The sequence below is a fragment of the Lactuca saligna genome, chromosome 9 (genome assembly GCF_052625555.1).
Source record: "Lactuca saligna cultivar CGN05327 chromosome 9, ASM5262555v1, whole genome shotgun sequence".
NCBI classification, from domain to species: Eukaryota; Viridiplantae; Streptophyta; class Magnoliopsida; order Asterales; family Asteraceae; genus Lactuca; species Lactuca saligna.
The window spans coordinates 194,632,953-194,652,318 of NC_136425.1; the positions used below are offsets into that span (position 1 = coordinate 194,632,953).

The 19,366-nt window shown below is 35.6% G+C and overlaps 1 protein-coding gene across 2 annotated transcripts; it reads right to left on the reverse strand.

Annotated features, from left to right (window-relative positions):
* Positions 1-2,951: 2,951 nt before the first annotated feature.
* LOC145015272 (uncharacterized) lies at positions 2,952-7,391 on the reverse strand. Of its 2 annotated transcripts, none has more exons than XM_078973725.1 (6): positions 7,117-7,391; positions 6,276-6,440; positions 6,120-6,178; positions 4,524-6,038; positions 4,184-4,283; positions 2,952-3,810 (listed from the first exon to the last, which is right to left on the reverse strand). In XM_078973725.1, exons 2-6 carry the CDS (start codon positions 6,376-6,378, stop codon positions 3,218-3,220), a joined length of 2,370 nt encoding a protein of 789 aa, XP_078829851.1. In that variant the 5' UTR covers positions 6,379-6,440; positions 7,117-7,391; the 3' UTR covers positions 2,952-3,217. The 2 variants fall into 2 exon arrangements, with proteins under 2 accessions (XP_078829851.1, XP_078829852.1); XM_078973726.1 differs by having other exon boundaries at positions 4,533-6,038; positions 7,117-7,390.
* Positions 7,392-19,366: the final 11,975 nt, after the last annotated feature.

Consider the following 19,366-nt stretch of genomic DNA (forward strand, 5'->3'; position numbering starts at 1 on the left):
TCATTCTGGCCAAAAATCGCTCGATCTCCGTTTCGAGTTTTTAGCTGTCCGTTGCTAAGCCGAACTTGGAAAAATTCATAACTTCCTTATACGAAGTCAGATTTGAACGTTCTTTTTACGTACGATCACGGTTTAATGACATCTAACATAGTAGGTAATTTAATTAGAGATTTTTGGACATTTTATTTTCGAAGTTAATTTCATTATAACAAAAGTGGTTACAATACTTGACTTTTTAGGTCGTTACATAGAGTTGAAATATCGGGTTGTCACAGGTGTGTCTTTCTTGGTGATAATATTATTTCTTGGTCATCTAAGCATCAACCTAGTGTAGAGGCCAAAAATTGTGGCATTTTTAATGTCGTTTAAGATACTTACTAGATCTAAAATTTACTTCTAAAGCTTTATCTACCAATTAACAAAGTCACTCTTATGTATGTGATAATGTAAATGTAGTTTATTTTTCTAGAAATCCAATTCAATACCAACATACAAATCATAATGAACTCTATTTTGTTCATGGTTTGGTTGCTAAAGGTCAAGGTTGAGTCTTCAATGTTCCTTCAAGATAACAAATTGTTGATATATTTACCAATGGATTACCCAAAATTCCTTTTTAAAGACTTCAGAAACGGCCTGAGCAATCGCATTGTTCAATGAGGGGGTGTATTAGACATATTATTATTCTATAAGTATTTGTATTAGATTAGGAAGTTATTTGTTAGGCAATGTTTCATTAAGTACAGTGTAGCTTTTATATAACTATGTTATCAATCTCATGAGAAGGCATAAGGTTTAATTTACAAACATTATCAAAAGAGATGATTAGGTCGGTTACCTTGAATTCGATATGTTAATTCAACCAAGAAAAATTAAAATCCCCTTCCAACTTATATAAACACATTCCCTACTTCAAAATCGCGCCTTGAATACTTACAAACACTCTTGGAATGAAAAATGAAGCCAAATACTAAAATCTCCATCTTTTAGCTATTTAGTTGGCCATATCAAATTGCCAATCCACTTAGTACACTATGTATAAAGTCTCATATAAGTTGTATGGACCTGCTTCAAGTGGTATAGAATGTAGCAATTACCACACATGACTGTGCAGTAGACCACCAAAATCTCTTGGTGCACGGGAGGTGGTATGGTCCACACCTTCCTTCTTACAGATCGTACAGGGGGCTTGGTATGGTCTATACAATTTCCTTTCTAGCTTTTACAAAAATTGGACATAAGCACCTATTCCTATACACTTTGGTACGACCTTCAAGATCCTCTTCGGGCGTGTTTTGATACGACCTTGTAGAAACAACATTTCCGGTACCAAACCTTCGTCCAATAGTGACATAAGATTCCTACAGCATACCCATACATGAAGATGAACAGAGAAAATGATTCATAAAGATTTTAGGTGTTACATATTTATATATACCAATCACCTTGAACACATTCTTCTTTAAGAGAAAACCATTAAAAAAAGATATATCTCTCCTTCTCCCCCTCCCCTGCCTCTTGCTTTTACAAGAATTAGACATAAGCATCTATTCCTATACGCTTTGGTACGACCTTCAAGATCCTCTCCAGACGTGTTTTAATACGACCTTGTAGAAACAACACTTTCGGTACCAAACCTTCGTCCAATAGTGACATAAGATTCCTACAATATACCCATACATAAAGATGAACAGAGAAAACGATTCATAAAGATTTTAGGTGTTACATATTCTTATATACCAACCATCCTTAAATCACCTCGAACACCTTCTTCTTTAAGAGAAAACCATAAAATAAATCTCTCCTTCTCCCCTTCCCCTCCCTCTTGCATGAACTTTGACTATGGTAAAAAAAAAAAAAAAAAAAAAAAAAAAATTCTTAATTCCCTAATTATGAGTGTCACACATCACAATTAACTTCACAATCAAAACATTAAATGATCTAATTCCTTCATTTATAGGCCCATCAACGTTTGCATAATTCTCGTAAGGACCCACTTGGCACCCATTGTTGCCAAGTTGGTGCAAACCATTAATTAGTAACTTTCGTTGGGATTATACATTAATGTCATATTGTTCAACTTCACATTCATACACTCGTTTTCACATATTCCAAGGTCCTCCACGAAACATGACATATCAACTTACACATCTATATTATTCAAATAAGTTACATGCAACAGTTTTTTTTTTTTTTTTTTTATCAATTTATCTAGAAAATGATCGATTTAAAGTATTATATTTAACATCCAAATAGTCAACCATGCAAATTTTAAAAATGTAATAAATTTAACGGATGAAACATCCCAGAAATGTATTAGAACGTGGTGACAGTAGGCATTGAATGTTGGAAGAATTGAAAAATGAAGAGTAGACAGTAGAGTAGTAGCCTAGTAGGGATCCTGTTTGGTGGTGGTTGCAAATGGACCACTTACATGCCTCACCAGGATATAACTGGCTCCCACAGATATCTTCTTTCATTCATCATTATTGGTTTTTTCATCTCCAATTTTATATATATATATATATATATATATATATATATATATATATATATATATATATATTAACAGAAGAAAAAAAAATATTATTTTTCCAATCTGTCACGTTTTTAAGAAACATATAAATCTATATCCAATACACAATAGCTTTTTAGAAAGTTGATATAAAATTCAATTTATAATGAAAATTTAGAAGGTAGTTTTAGGAAAAATATTGTCCCGAAAACATAATATAATATGTAGATCAGACACATCACCCTGTCGTATGGAACTGATGAGCCCAATTTAAAAATGACATTGTAGAGACTAGAAAATTCGCCTATTTCTCCAAAACTATCCTAAGAGCATCATTCTACTTTGTTGTCAAAACTACAAAAGTCCACATTGATATTGAAACTTTCTTAAAGTCATTGAGGCTCGAATACAAAAATACAGTTTCAAGAATATCATGTAAGATGAAAAAAATTCAACAATGTGCTAGATGGATGTCATAAGAGTTCAGTTTTAATATGTAACTAAAACTCGACACTAAAAGACTACACTCGTTAACCAAATGTGTTTGAAATTACACGGAAATCTAAACATCAATCTATTTGTCCATTTTACTTGCATAATATGATTCTAAAAAGGTTAATAAATGACGTACCAAGTAATATAATTTTTTTTTTTTTTTTTAGTTTTTTACAACAAAGTAGAATGCATTAGTTAAACATGAAATCAAGAGTGCAAAAAATCGACTATTATTTCATCGATCAATGCAGTTAAAAGATGATTTTCAAGCAGCATGCCTTCTTCCAAGGCTTCGATCTCAAAATCCAACCATTTCCCTTCTCCACTACTCATGTCCTTCTCCACCACCTCATCCACCTCCATCTCCTCCATGTTTGTCCACCCACATATCTCCTTCCATATTTCATCCGCCAACAATTCCTTCTTTTTTACCTGCAATGACCATTTTGCCCATTCCTCATAGCTTCCATTGAAAGCGCGTTCGCGTCTGCCATCCACACATAAACTCACACAGTCGAAAATAGCCTTTCGTTGTACTTTCAAATACGGGTCCATGTTTTTGTTGTTGTGGGTCTCTAAATGATTGTATAAATTGACGTTTATGCCCTTTTGGTCGAGGAGCATTTCGGCGTGGGTGAGTACTTTTTTGATGTATTCCAATTCCCATTGTGAGGACCATTTTGTCATTGAGGTGAACTGGAATATGGTGTTGGAATTGGGGAGCGAGGTAGCGGAATCTTGCAATTCTATTTCCTCGGCTAAATGTTCCATGTTTCTTGTGTAAGGATACTCCTTGTTTCCTGAAAAGAAGCATTTTTATAATTTGTTAAATTTGTTCATTGTATTATATTTTTATAATGAGGGTATTTTGGTCCTTTTTTTAAAAGGGAAGAGTGAAATTGAATTTCTTCTACCCCCTCGTGTAAGAATGGTGAAATCCATCAAACATGGAATTTTGAGGATTTTAACGGAACTAAATTCCATCAATGCACCATGGAATGGAATCATGAATTCCAATTCCATCGGAATCCATGAACCAAATAGAGCCTTTTAAGGGATTGTGGAGTGGGTGATAGTAAAAATATGAAGTCCTACGGAATTGAAATTAGTCCATATGGCAACCAAATACACCATGGAATGGAATCATGAATTCCAATTCCATCGGAATCTTACCATTGCTAGTTAAGGTGGTTGTGCTGTTGGAAGTTATGCAATTGCTTGTTAATGTTGTTGTCCCACTCTCATCACTGTTGCATTCTCTCACTTCAACACCCTGAAAATAAAGCAAGATCTCGATATAAATTCCATATTTATATAAAAGTTTTTTAATATTATCGGCAAATTTAAATTTTTTTATTAATTAGACTAGTATTACTTGTTAAATTATGCAATTATTACATTTCATGTCTATCTGGCTCTGATATACACAAACTGGAATTTTTAATAGACCTAACATGCAGCATTTCTAATTTTATGAGGTCAAAAGGTTAAAAGGGTATTTGAGTCTTTTTACCAAATATACCTGCCACTCCGGTTTATCACAATCATCTTGGATGATACCCTTGTCCTTCTGCATATTGTTATCATTTTTATCAGAATTTGGAGAAGACCCTTCATTGACAATGTCAGATTGAGACGTTTCAACTAAACAGCTTAATTCCTTCAGTTTCTGTTCCAATAAAACACTCAAAGCATCACTATCAATCATGGGTGTCCCAAAAGTAGGAAGCTTTGAAGTGCCCAAATCAATTTGATCATCAAACTTAAGACTCAACCCTCTTTTCTTCATTCCTGATTGACCACAAGACTCAGATTCAGGTTTCTTTATAGGTGAAGTAAACGTGAATGACACAACATCCATCCCATTTTTCATGTCAACAGACTCCCAATTTGAAGATCCATCAACAGATATATTACATTTTACAGATCTTTCTTTTTCCTTGATCATTACACTGTTAGTACTAGTATCCCCATCAGTTGGCCTTTTCTTCCCTGAAATACCCTTTGTTTTGGGTAAAGATTCCTTTCTAGAAGCTTCAACACCTTTCTTTGGTTTATTTTGGTAAGGAACTCTAGGTTTTAGACTTGATCGATCTTTATTAGATGCACAGTTTTGCTTTTGATTGTTTTGTGTAAGCACTTCATTGGTTTTAGTTTTACCTGTTGTTGTTGATCTATTAATATTATTATGAATATGCACCTTTTTTGGTGTATTCCTTTGTTTCTTTTCCAAATCGTCTTTTTGCTTCATGGGAATCCTACTATTTCTTGAAGTGGTTCCCTCTAATTTATCTGTTTTCAAAGGGGTAGCAGGTGGAATAACAGATTTATTCTTGTTCTTCAAACTTCCTGGAGCACTTTGCTTTAAAACCACAATTTCAGTCCGACATTTTCTTTGTGATTTGGAGGAATTCACACCCACAGGAGTGTGTGATTTGGGTGTTCTTTGTGCAGCTTCCATTTTCTCTTTCAGATCACGGATTCTTAAGGGGATAGAAGAAGACCTGAAGGATGGGGATCTTTGACCGAGAGTTGACTGGGGACTTTGTTCAATCATCTTAGAAGCTGTTTCCATAATATAAGCAGCATTTTTTGAAAGGATGAACCCGGGACTTTTGATGGGAGATAACATTCTGTGGTGTGAAATAGGTACAGATTTAGCTGATTTTGGAGGTAATGCTTCGGTTTTAAATCTTTCAATTGGGCGATTTTGTAATTTTTGTAATCTATCTTCAACTGGGTTTCTTGAAAAACCATCCAGTTTATTTCTCATGCCATAGTTTACAAAATTGTGCTCAGTTTCAAATTCAGTGGTCAATCTTGGGTTATATGAATGTCTAAAAGACTGGGAGTCAATAAATGGGGTAAAACCAGGGTCAGAAGCGTCTAAAGTTGGTAAAGAATCTAATCCCATAAGTCTAGCCACCACCCCAGGGGCTTTTGTTCCACATCCTTCATCATTACTCATGGATGAATCCCAATCATTTCCTATTAGACTTGGACCATGCATGCTCTCATGTAGCTTCATCTACATACATTCACATCATACACATGTCAAAGTTTAATAATCAGAAGAATTGAAACCATGAAAAACTAACTTTGATTGTACCTGTTGAAGCCTTGATGTAGCCAAATTGTCTAAGTTTTCTTTTCCTTGTTTTGAACTTTCTGTGTGACATTAAAGCATTAGATATTAGTATGAAGCATGGATAAAGCACCGAGTTAAAGGAAAGCAAAAACATTAGCATTTTGTAATGTGGGTTACCTGGTAAATCTGGTTTATTTGAGAAGAGTTTCTTCCGAGATTTGGCATTCCAATCAAACAACTGAAGAAACCCTCCCTTTGAACTTCGTTTCTCAACTTCCATCTTCTCATATATGATTGGAATATAATTTCTCAAACAACAAACAGATATCAAGAAAGCTGGACCTGTGATGTAAGAACAGCAATCAATAAGTCAAAAAGTATTACAAAGTGTAAAATCATAGAAAAAAATGGAGGACATCTGCTAGCATCAGGAAATTTGTTATACATCTTCCATCTAACACCCCATATCAAAAGTCAAAACCCTCTTCGGTCGTAGAAGTAAAATATTCTCATCTGTAAGCTAAATGCTAACTAGAACATGAGGTTTGGAGATTTGCTAGCATCAGGAAATAATTAATTTGCAAAATCGTAGCTTAGATAAGTCCAACTTGCTCATTTAGCTGCTCAAATAAACAATACCTAGTATACAAAAGCAAAAAATTCTAAATCCATACATTATGAACCTATTTGATACTCCTCCCGAACACACAGTAAACCTAAGTTCAGGATCTAAATTTCAAAATAACTATTTTCCGTTGTTCGGATTTCAAAATTAGTACGATAATTACCACCAAAATAATGTAGCGACTGTAACTGCTAACAAACACCGCCTCGATTTCTCATTTTGAGAAAATTAGGGTTGACAATGACAAATCAAAGATGTGATGGACTGGAGGGAAACGACAAGTTGAATCAGCTACAGATTTACAGTTTGACATCAACATCATTATCCTTCTCGTAATGTCACTAAAACAAAAATGAGAAGAAATCCAACTACACAATTACTACCCGGACTTACCAAATCAATAAGTGAAGATATAATTCAATCGTCTGCTCCGAATCCCATTCTCAGATCACATCTTTTGTTTTGCTGCTTTTAAGAAAAACGAAGTCATTGGTAAAGCGTAGGATTGTAATTTAGGGTTTTGATGGCTTCAATTTTTGAAAGATGTAAAGGTCTTGGATGAGGGAAGAAGACCTTGAAGCACGAGATAGAGAGAGAGTGTGTGTGTGTGTTTTGAAAAAAATGAAATAATGAATGTGAGAGGAGTTGGTAATGGAATGGAGAGGGGAAGACATGCCCCTCTGCCGTTAAGAATTAAATCAATCCTATTTCTTATTCTCCGTACTCATTTCCAAAAATAATACTGAAAACCTTTTAGTCAAATACCAAAATGCCCTTATTATTGCATTTTTAATCCATTTTAATTTTAAATAGAATTAATCACAAAAATAATACTATGAAATATTATAAAATAATAATGCAAGCTATAATTTTATCTCAAAATGATCTTAAGAAAAAAATTGCAAATTGACAAGTTTACTTTTTCTAATAAACTTTATATATATGCTCACCAAAAATTATTAAATTGAATCATTTGAATTGTTCTTTATAAATTTAAGAAATAACATAAAGGTTACATCCTTGTATAACATAAGTTTGAAACATTTTCTTTCTGAAAAGTGTTTGACCGATATCCTTTCTTTGATATGAAAAGTGGGATCTTTTTATGAATTGTTGTAGTCGTCATATTTTCGTATATATTTTTTTAATAAAGGATTAAACTACATCACCATCAAATAAGCTTTTAAATTCATTTCATGGGTGTTGATACAAGAAAATTCTTATTTCGTTCAAAAAATATATATTAGATCGTAAAACATCAAAATGGTTTTTTGCACATGTTACATGGTAAATCATATAGTAATCGATCTAGCCAATCGAAAACCAACAAATGAGTGTAATTTATTCTTAAACATCACTCACGTATACCTTTATTGAATGTGATAATTTACACAACCAAAAACTTTTAAATGAATTTAATTTTGAGTTTGATCTTGTTATCATTTTGATTTTCTACTTATAGAGTTATCTAGGGAACGATAGATACTTCATGAAATGTTGTGTAACAAAGTCATATCATATTGTGAAATAAGTATCTAATTCCCTACTTCTTTTTTTAGTGATACAAGACAATGCCAACAAGCTTAAAAATATTATCATACAGTTGGAAGATCGTGAAAAATAAATATTGAGTATATTTTAGAATATGTAAAGGGAAAAAAGATGAAACAAAGGACTTTGAAATCTTAATGATGCAAGAAATTAAGAAAACGCCAGCATATTAAATACACTAATCAACCATTAGTAGTCAAAAAATAATTGATAATGTACCGTTGTTGCATACTAATGATTATAGGCATTTAGAGGATCTATAATAACCATGATTTTCTTTTAATAAAGTCATCTTCAAAATTCACACCATAGCAATAAGAATGACAAGACAAAAAAATAATAATAAAGAAGTCCCGGTGTTTTCGGTATGGGTGAGAGCATAGACAAAACTCAACCCTAATTATCACCAAACTTTTGAAAGTCGTAACTTCTTTGTTTTAAGTGTGATTTCGATGATCCTTATATCCCCTTAAAGATAACGAGAAACTTTACACTTCTATCAACTCATCATTGCCTCCCAAACTAAAAATTAAAATTCATAAAAAGTCCAAACTACCACTTTACGGTTATACCTTTGGGCTTCAAATCACAAATCGAACCCTTGGATCATTTAACCTAAATTACCCACATTCATAAGGGTCTAAATCCCTCTTTCCTGAAGGCCCTGAGCCTTATGATATTTGATCCTCGAGTCGCAGCCCTGAATTAGGAAACGTTTCGGAACAGGGTGTTACGACTCCCCCCCCCCCCCCCTTAAGTTAGATTTCGTCCTCGAAATCACTCCTTACCACCATCCTGGGAACCAACGTTCCGAACAAAACCTCCAAATGTTGAACAAATCAATAATCCCTTAATCGTCGAACCAATATGTTACTGCTATAATTTTGAAGCCCCATAACTTTCCTGACCTCCACACAGGTAGAACCATTCTAAAACACCATCACCAGGGCCTCTTTCTACCATCAGAACTAAAAACGTCCTTTTGACCCTAAACCCTCCAACTGATACCCTTGGCATACAAATTCCTTAATCTATAACTTGTTGAACTAAAAATCTTGCATATATGCACTAACAACTCCCACCACGAGTCTTGACCAAAATCCAACCTGTTACATAATGAAAGAGCCCCTTTCATAATTTAACTACATCATATTACTCCAAAACATGCTACATGCATATTCATAAATAATATTTTACATTGATAATTTGATTACAAAAGACTAGATACAAACCGACTATTTAAACTATTACAAAGTGTTATATGTTACATAACTACCCAGGATATTATAGTTTTATACATACATGTGTACAAATACAAAAGTAATAGTTTTAACTATTCAAAATCTTCTATTAGTATATGACTATACTGGATGCTTATTATCTGCAATTGTTAAACACTAAGAAAGGTAAGCGGTGACAATTAGTGAGTTCAATAATAGATACAATATAACGTTATGCCATATATATACTTAAATATGACAGAAACAAAGATGAACAAGGAACAACAAAGACATATGTGAATCATGTGACAAGCTTTCCATATCAATCAATGATTTGATTCAAAGATATACAATCAATGAGACATAACAATTTCAATGCTTGATATACATCAATAAAGTTTCGGCCCAAATGGCACAGACATACACTTTCTAATTTAAACATTTTGGTAGATTTCAGGCTTTTAGCTCTATCTAACCTTCTGCCAATGCCATAGGGGTAGAAGTCATTCTCTTATGAGACATGATTTACACGGCCAGAGACTACATACCAATACCACTGTGAATCTAAGTCCTTCCTCTGATCATATGGTCAAAGGTACAACTTTGCTACCATAATAGCACTGAATAATAACACGGAAAAGCACATAGTACATATAACACATAACATACAATGTTCCTATATATTGAACTCACCGTGAAATAACCGGGGATTAATTTGGGCAGCATTTCAACTCTAAATATGACGTTCTGTGACAAAACCGGGATTTTAGTTGAAAATCGGCCTTACTCGGGCAGAGTTTCGGCTAGAAAATATGATTTTCTCGGGAACTTTGGAGCGTTGGGGCTTGCTTCGGGTGTCGGGGATGATACTAGGACTTCGGGGGTTAAAATTAGGCTAGAAATGGGTTTTAGAGTGAAAGAGATTGAAAATTTGTAACATAAATCCAGAGACCTTCGCATCTTATTTATAGTAAGGAGTCTGACCCTCGTACATTGGGCGTACCTGCAAGAACGCGAGGCGTATACCTCGTACGCGAGGCATACTAGCAACGTGTCTATGGTTCAGAACTCGGGCCTCGGACGTGGTTGTTGCGTGTCGATTATGCGAAGAGAGGGTGATGCGGCCGACTACTGACCTTGTTTCTAAGTACGCTGGGCGTACTTCTCCAATCCAACCTCATAATTTGTGCCACAAACTTCAAAATTTTGTATCTTTCGCATACGAGCTCCGTTTTTGACGTTTTTTATATCCACGCGTAGGTGAAATTATACTCTACAACTTTCATTTAGACTCTGTTGGCTAGTTTTGACTTTATTTTTAAAGTTATATTTTTAACAGGCCGGGACAGGATAAGTCCGTTAAAAATTCATAACTTCTTCATCCGACGTCCATTTTCGTCTGTCTTTTTACCGTTGTACTACTATTGATGAGACTTTCGATTCTCGTTTAGGTTGTGATGGTTAAAAATCACTCGATCTTTAATTTGAGTTTTTAGTTGTCAACTACTATACCGAATCTTAGAAAAATCATAACTTCCTCATACGATGTCAAATTTTGACATTATTTTTTTGAAAGTTATTGGTTTAATGGATACTACAACTTTCATTTAGATCATAAAGGCTAAACAATAGTTTTATTGAAAACTCACTTTTTACGTCATATGACGTCGTGCCAATTCTGTCGCGAAACTTTAAGGAGTCGTAACTTCTTCGTTATAACTTAGTTTCCGACGAGGTTTTTGCCTAAATCTTTCTAACGAAATTATCTACAACTTTCAATAATAAAATTATACTTATTTCAAATTTTATATTTTCATTAAATTTCAATATTTGACTTTTTGATTGGAATCTCATAAGACTTTCAATATTTTCCGAGTGATTATAAACATAGTTTACTTCATTCTAATAAAAACTATCTGTTAGAACCCGACGCTCAATATCATATAATATTTCATAATATTATTTATTTTTAAACTACAAAACACGATAACTGAACGTGTATGTTACAAATATCTCCTCCTTTTGAGGATTTCGTCCCCGAAATTACAACGATTTAAACAAATGGAGATATTTTGCTCTTATCTCATTCTTATTTTCCCAAGTATAATTTGGGCCTCGATGGTGTTTCCACTTGACAAGCACCAACTCCATTTCTTTATTACATAGATTAGTCGTTCTTTCATTTATGATCTCTTCGGGCTCTTCTACATATCTTAACTTAATATCCAGTTTTACTTTGGATAACGGGGCCATCTCATCATATATGCTCAAGCATTTACGCAGATAAATCACATGAAACACATCATGAATACCTGCTAAATCTTCAGACAGTTCCAAGCGGTATGATTGTTTACCAATTCTCTGGATGATTTTGAAAGGACCAATAAATTTAGGACTCAGTTTTCCTTTCTTCCCAAATCACATAATGCCTTTCCATGGGGATACCTTTAGCATTACAAAATCACCCACCTGGAATTCTATAGGTCGTCTCCTCTTTTCTGCATAGGACTTCTGTCGATCCTGGGCCGCTTTCATTCTTTCTAGTACAATTTGAATCTTGTTGGTGGTTCCTTGAATCAATTCAGGGCCTCCAAGGATTTTTTGTCCTACTTCACACCAACATAATGGAGTACGACATCTACGTCCATATAGTGCTTCATATGGTGGCATTTTGATTGAAGCGTGGTAACTGTTATTATATGAAATTTCGACAAGAGGTAAGTACTTATCCCAGTTACCAAGAGACCTCCACGAAGAATATCTTCTACTATTTGGATTGTTCTCTCCGTCTGACCATCTGTTTGGGGATGATAACCTGTGCTGAGAGCAACTCGAGATCCCAATTCACGTTGCATACTTGCCCAAAAGTGAGAAGTGAAGCGAGTATCACAATCGGAAATGATCTTTAGTGTCACACCATGTCTCACAACAACTTCATCTAAGTATACGTGTGCGTATTTCTCCATTGGATCCGTTTCACGCATGGAGAGAAAATGTGGGCTTTTAGTTAGGCGGTCGATAATTACCCAAATGCTATCATGCTATCTAGCAATCTTTGGCAATTTGGTAATAAAATCCATAGACAGCTCTTCCCATTTCCACAAAGGAACACTAAGACTTTCTGGAGTTTCGTAAGCCTTTTGGTGCTCTGTTTTGACTTGTAAGCATACTAAGCATTCATGTACATATCTTCCAACGTCTCTCTTTAATCCAGGCCACCAATAATCAACCCATACATCAATTTACATTTTACTTGTACTAGGATGTATTGACAGTTTAGATTTACGGGCTTCATCCAAAATCTTCTGTCTTAATCCACCAATCTTTGGAATCCATAGCCGATTCTTAAATACCTTCAATCCTCATGGATCATCAAGTAAAACATCAATACAATGTATCATCCATTCTTTCTTCACATTTTCTGGCTTTAAGGCCTCTACTTTCCATTTCTCTAGTTCATCAAGAATATTGAACTTTACTGTAGTGTGAGTAATAGTATAACACATACTATTACAATAAATTTTTCTGCTAAGAGCATCAGCAATTACATTGGCCTTTCCAGGATGATACATGATTTCATAGTCATAATCTTTGATAAGTTCCATAGCTCGTTGTTGTCTCATATTCAAAGTTTGCTGATTGAATATATACTTGAGGCTTTTGTGGTCGGTAAACAATTGGCATTTTGTACCAAAAAGATAATGTCTCCAAAGTTTTAGGGCAAACACAACTGCAGCAAGTTCAAGGTCATGGGTGGGATAATTATTTTCATACTCTTTCAGTTGTCTTGAGGCATAGGCTATTACTCTACCACATTGCATCAACACACAACCGAGTCCCAACCTTGAAGCATTGCTATATACGGAGAAATCATTATCACCTTCTGGGAGTGATAAGATTGGAGCATGAGTCAAAAGATCTTTTAAGGTTGAGAAAGCTTTTTATTGGGCTTCACTCCATTCGAACTTCACTTCCTTCCTTGTAAGACTCATGAGAGATATAGCTATATGTAAGAAATCTCTAATGAATCTCTAGTAATATCCCGCGAGACCCAAGAAACTATGAATTTCAGAAGCATTACAAGACGCTTCCCAATTCTGAATGGCTTCAATTTTGGCAGGATCTACGAATATACCTTCACCATAAATCATATGGCCGAGAAATTGAACTTGGTGAAGCCAAAATTCACATTTCGAAAATTTAGCATATAATTTCTCCTTTCGAACAAGTTCTAATACTTCGTGAATATGAATGGCATGATCAGCTTCAGACTTGGAATAGATTAGAATATCATCAATGAATACGATGACAGATTTATCGAGCATTGGATGACATACATGATTCATCATATCCATGAATACATCATGAGCATTTGTCAAACCGAACGGCATGACAAGGAATTCATAATGCCCATATCGAGTATGAAAAGCAGTATTCGGTACATGCTACTCGTGTACTTTCAACTGATGATAGCCAGATCTCAAATCAATCTTCGAGAAATAGCTAACACCTTGAAATTTATCAAACAAATTGACGATCTGAGGTAGTGGGTACTTTTTCTTGATAATTACCTTATTAAGCTCACGATAATCAATACGCATTCGCATCAAACCGTCCTTCTTCTTGACAAATAACACTAGAGCACCCTAAGGAGAAGTACTCGATCGAATAAAGCCTTTCTCAAGTAATTCCTGCAGTTGGATCATCATTTCCTTCATTTCAGCTGGTGCAAGACGATAAGGAGTTTTTGCAATCGGAGCAGCACCAGGCACAAGGTCAATTCGGAATTCTATTTTCCTGTCCGGAGGAAGTCTAGGCAAATCATCAGGAAAACATCAGGATATTCGTTAACAACGGGAACATAATTTACAGTTTTCTTCTCCTCTTTTGAGATATCAATTGTATAGGCCAGAAAAATAGAACATCCCTTCGATATGAATTTACAGGCTTTGAGGAAAGAGATTATTTTTAAGATTCTTTGTTCACCATAGACATAAATAGGATTCTCCCCTTCAATAGGATTGCGTACTATCTTTTCATAGCACAAGAGTTCTGTGTGGTTCTTTGACAACCAATCCATGTCGAGAATAATATCAAAGTTGGGCAAGGAGATAGGGATCAAGTTAGCAAGAAAATTATTTCCTTCAATTTCTCTGACACAATCCATATAGATTATATCAGCAAGTAATGATATACTTCCAGCAGTATCTACGTGAAATGGTTGCGCAAGTGCTTAGCAAGCAATTTGAAAAGAATGTGCAAATCCATGAGACACAAAAGAATATGAGGCACCAGAATCAAATAAGATGTGAGCAGGTCTAGAGTTGACAAGAAATGTACCCGTCACAACATTCGGGTCCTCGCATGCCTCCTTTGTGGTAATATGGAATGCACAACCCTTAGCTTTTGGCATTTCCTCCTTTTTAGTTAGAGTATTCTTTGGTTGTTGAACGGAAGCTTGACTTCCTACCATTTGGCTAGTAAGAGTAGGACAGAAACACTTGTTGTGGCTAGTAACACCACATGCATAGCAAGTAACATCCTTCATTAGGCAAGCTGGCTTTATGTGGCCCATTTCTCCACATCCATAACAGACCACATATTCCTTTTCTATTCTGCATTTGCCTGATGATTCTTTCCATAAATACGACATGATGTGGATTGAAGAGAAAAGAGATTGTGACCTGCCGCGGCCACAAGAGATATTATGAGATTGCACTTGCTTGCTAGGTTTAGATAGAATGGATTGATCTGGTGGAATAGAGGAAATAGAAAAAGTTTGATCAGTACGTGGATGCTTTGGAACAGAAATAGTGGCACCACGTATCTCTAAGTCATGCTCGTGTATTCGGGCATACTCAACAGATTTATCAAATGATAGAACGTCTCGATTGACTACGAAATCGTGGATTTCATGTCGTAATCCTTCCATGAATAACTAAATTTTCTCGTCTTTAGTTGGAGTATACTTTGTAGCAAACCGTGCTTTTTGATTGAACTGAGTTTCATATTCATTCATGGTCATTCCTCCCTGTTTAAGCTTGAGGAATTCTTTCTCCAATCTCCTCCTAGTGTCTAGAGGACATTACTTTCCTAAAAAGCGAGTTTTTGAACATTTCCCACTATATTTTCTCTTGGTCATACTTATTGAGAGCTTCATATATTGCTTCCCACCAGACCAAGGCTTCTTCGATGATCATTACAGAAGCATAATTAGCCTTGTCATCATCAACCACATGAGAGATACGAAATACTTTTTCTGTGTTCTGGATCTATGTCAGAGAAATAATAGGATTAAGAACACCTGAAAACTCTGTAGCACCATTACTCTTAAACATTTTTAATGAAGGACATTCCACCTCCCCTTTAGAAGATTCTTTGGTGACCTTTTCTTTGCCTTTATCATTATTCTTATTGTGTTCTTCGAGAGTTTATCTTATAACACCAGTAAGTTTATCCGTAATTCGCTCCTTACGAGGGGATAGTGGAGTATCTCCTTCATCAAGACGTGGATCTCCACCCACTTCTGGCGTATGGCTACTCACCAGTTCAGCCATTGCTCTGAAATTTGGAGTAATATAGCATTTTAGAATATTAGGATTTATTATTACCTAATACTTTACTTAAGTCTTTCCTATGGTTTGTATCCATATACTTACAACGAATCCGATCATATATTAAACTTCCAATAGTTTAAGTCTAAATACCAATATGTGGAATTTAGTTCACTTAAACTATTGCTCTGATACCATGATTGAAAGACCCCCTTTCATAATTTAACTACATCATATTACTCCAAAACATGCTACATGAATATTCATAATTAATATTTTACATTGATAAACTGGTTACAAAAGACTAGATACAAACCAACTATTTAGACTATTATAAAGTGTTATATGTTACATAACTACCCAGGATATTATAGTTTTATACATACATGCGTACAAATACAAAAGTAATAGTTTTAACTATTCAAAATCTTCTATCAGTATATGACTATACTGGATACTTATTACCTGCAATTATTAAACACTGAGAGGGGTAAGCGGTGGCACTTAGTGAGTTCAATAATAGATACAATATAACATTACGCCATATATACTTCAATATGACAAAAGCAAAGAAGAACAAAGAACAACAAAGACATATGCGAATCATGTGACAAGCTTTCCATATCAATCAATGATTTGATTCAAAGATATACAATCAATGAGACATAACAATTTCAATACTTGATATACATCAATAAAGCTTCGGCCCAAATGGCACAGAAGATATACACTTTCTAATTTAAACATTTTGGTAGATTTCAGGATTTTAGCCCTATCTAACCTTCTACCAATGCCATTGGGTAGAAGTCATTCTCTTACGAGATATGCTCTACACTGCCAGAGGATACATACCAATACCATTGTGAATCTAAGTCCTTCCATTGATTACATGGTCAAAGGTACACCTTTGCTACCATAATAGCACAGAATAATAACACGGAAAAACACATGGCACATATAACACGTAACATACAATTGTTCCTATATATTGAACTCATCGTGAAATAATCGGGGATTAATTTGTGTAACAATTCAACTCTAAATATGACTTTCTCTGACGAATTCGGGGATTTTAGTTGAAAATCGGCCTTACTTGAGTAGAGTTTCGGCTAGAAAAATATGATTTTCTCAGGAACTTCGGAGCGTCGGGGCTTGCTTCCGGTGTTACGGATGATACTAGGACTCCGGGGGTTAAAGGTAGGCTAGAGAAGGGTTTTAGAGTGAAAGATATTGAAATTTTGTAACATAAATCCAGATACCTATGCATATTATTTATAATGAGTCTGACCCTCGTACATTGGGCGTACCTGCGAGAACGCAGGGCATACTAGCGACGTGTTGATGGTTCGAAACCCGGGCCTCAGACGTAGCTGTTGCGTGTCGATTATGCGAAGAGAGGGTGATGCGACCGACTCCTGACCTTGTTTCCGAGTACGCTGGGCGTACGAACGAAGTACTTTGGGCGTACTTCTCCGGTCCAGCCTCATAATTTGTGCCACAAACTTCAAAAATTCGTATCTTTCGCATACGAGCTCCGTTTTTAACATTCTTTATACCCACGCATAGGTGAAATTATACTCTATAATTTTCATTTAGACTCCATTGGCTAATTTTGAATTTATTTTTAAAGTTATATTTTTAATAGGCCAGGACATGATAAGTCCGTTCAAAATTCATAACTTCTTCATCCGACGTCCATTTTTGTCTGTCTTTTTACTTTTGTACTACTATTGATGACACATTTTATTCTCGTTTAGGTTGTGATGGCTAAAAAGCACTCGATCTTTATTTCTAGTTTTTAGCTGTCTACTGCTATACCGAATCTTAGAAAAATCTTAACTTCCTCATACGAAGTCAGATTTTGACGTTCTTTTTATGAAAGTTCTTGGTTTAAAGAATACTACAAATTTCATTTAGATCATAAAGGCTAAAAAGTAGTTTATCGAAAACTCAATTTTTACGTCATACGGCGGCGTGCCGGTTGTGTCGCGAAACATTAAGGAGTCATAACTTCTTCGTTATAACTCAGATTTCGACGAGGTTTTCGCCTAAATGTTTCTAACAACCAAACAAAATCATGCGAATGCCACCATCATCTTCCTGCTACCACTCCTTCCCTAGAAACGATAGTGATTGGACCCAACGGCCCTTCCATGAACGATTGTCATTCCTACTTGAACAAACACTAACACGTCTGAACTGTGCCTTCATTGTTGAACTACTCCTGCTAATTTGTCTATAGATCTTCCAAGAGATACCCTTAAGTTGAACTCATCAAAGAATAGGAAAACCGAACACACTGAATCTCGCTCAACAAGATGCGACCCACTAATAACTCTTGGCATGCAAAAAAATGGCATATAACAATTCTTGATGATATAACCTAGGTAATGTGGAGAACTAAACTAAAGACGACGCTTACACATACTGACACAAGATTCTAAAAGGAAATATAAATATTGATAGCAAGGCATGGAAGAAATATAATAGATAACATACCCGCGACAACATTTGATGAAACTTTGGCGTCCCATGACTGACACTGCAATATTCGACCCTCGTTGCTGGGGCTCCTACCCTACCTTCACGACCAGAAGTGATCCTCAAAGTAACTGGAGGAGGTGCACTCACTACTCCACTCCTCAACATCGAACAATCGACCTTCTTGTGGCCCACCTTGTTGTAGTGAAAACACATCATAACCGACCCACAAGGGAAATCCCTACTAAAATGACCCATCTTACCACAATTGAAACATCCTCGACATTTCTACCAACATCCTCCCTCATTGTTCCTCCCACACTTGAGACAATGGCCCGAACCTGATGGACTCCCAAATGTGAATCCTGAGTCTTGGGCCTCTTTACCTGGCCCACCGTAATCTGAGTCTACTTTGACTTCCTCTTCCCGAGGTACTCCTAATCAATATCATGCTCCTGGGCTCTAGTAATCATATCATTCAGGGTCTCGCACCCTGAAAAACTTATAAAATCCATGATGTCGTCCCTTAGCATGTCATGATACCTTACCTTCTCCATCTTCCCGTTTGCTGCATATCGCGGAACCAACAAAGCCCTTTTCTGGAACTTGGTAGTGATCTCTGCCACAGTCTCAGTCATCTGGCGAAGGTCCTGAAACACCTTCGCCAATTGTTGCACCTTAATAGCTAGTGTAAATTCTACCCTAAACCAGGTCACAAACTCATCCCAAGTCATCGTCTCCAGGGCTTCGACTCTCAAAGTGAAGTCTACCTCTTCCCACCAATCTCGGGTTCTGTCTTTCAGAAGATAGGAGGAAAATATGACTTTCGACCCCATG

What these genes read in the sequence shown, in the direction of transcription:
- LOC145015272 (XM_078973725.1), bottom strand. Translation starts at nt 6,378, where the DNA reads ATGGAAGTTGAGAAACGAAGTTCAAAGGGAGGGTTTCTTCAGTTGTTT. An exon ending in CGGAGTGGCAGGTATATTTG is followed by an intron (nt 4,284 to 4,523) that starts GTAAAAAGACTC and finishes CTTTATTTTCAG; the next exon opens with GGTGTTGAAGTGAGAGAATG. An exon ending in AACCACCTTAACTAGCAATG is followed by an intron (nt 3,811 to 4,183) that starts GTAAGATTCCGA and finishes GCTTCTTTTCAG; the next exon opens with GAAACAAGGAGTATCCTTAC.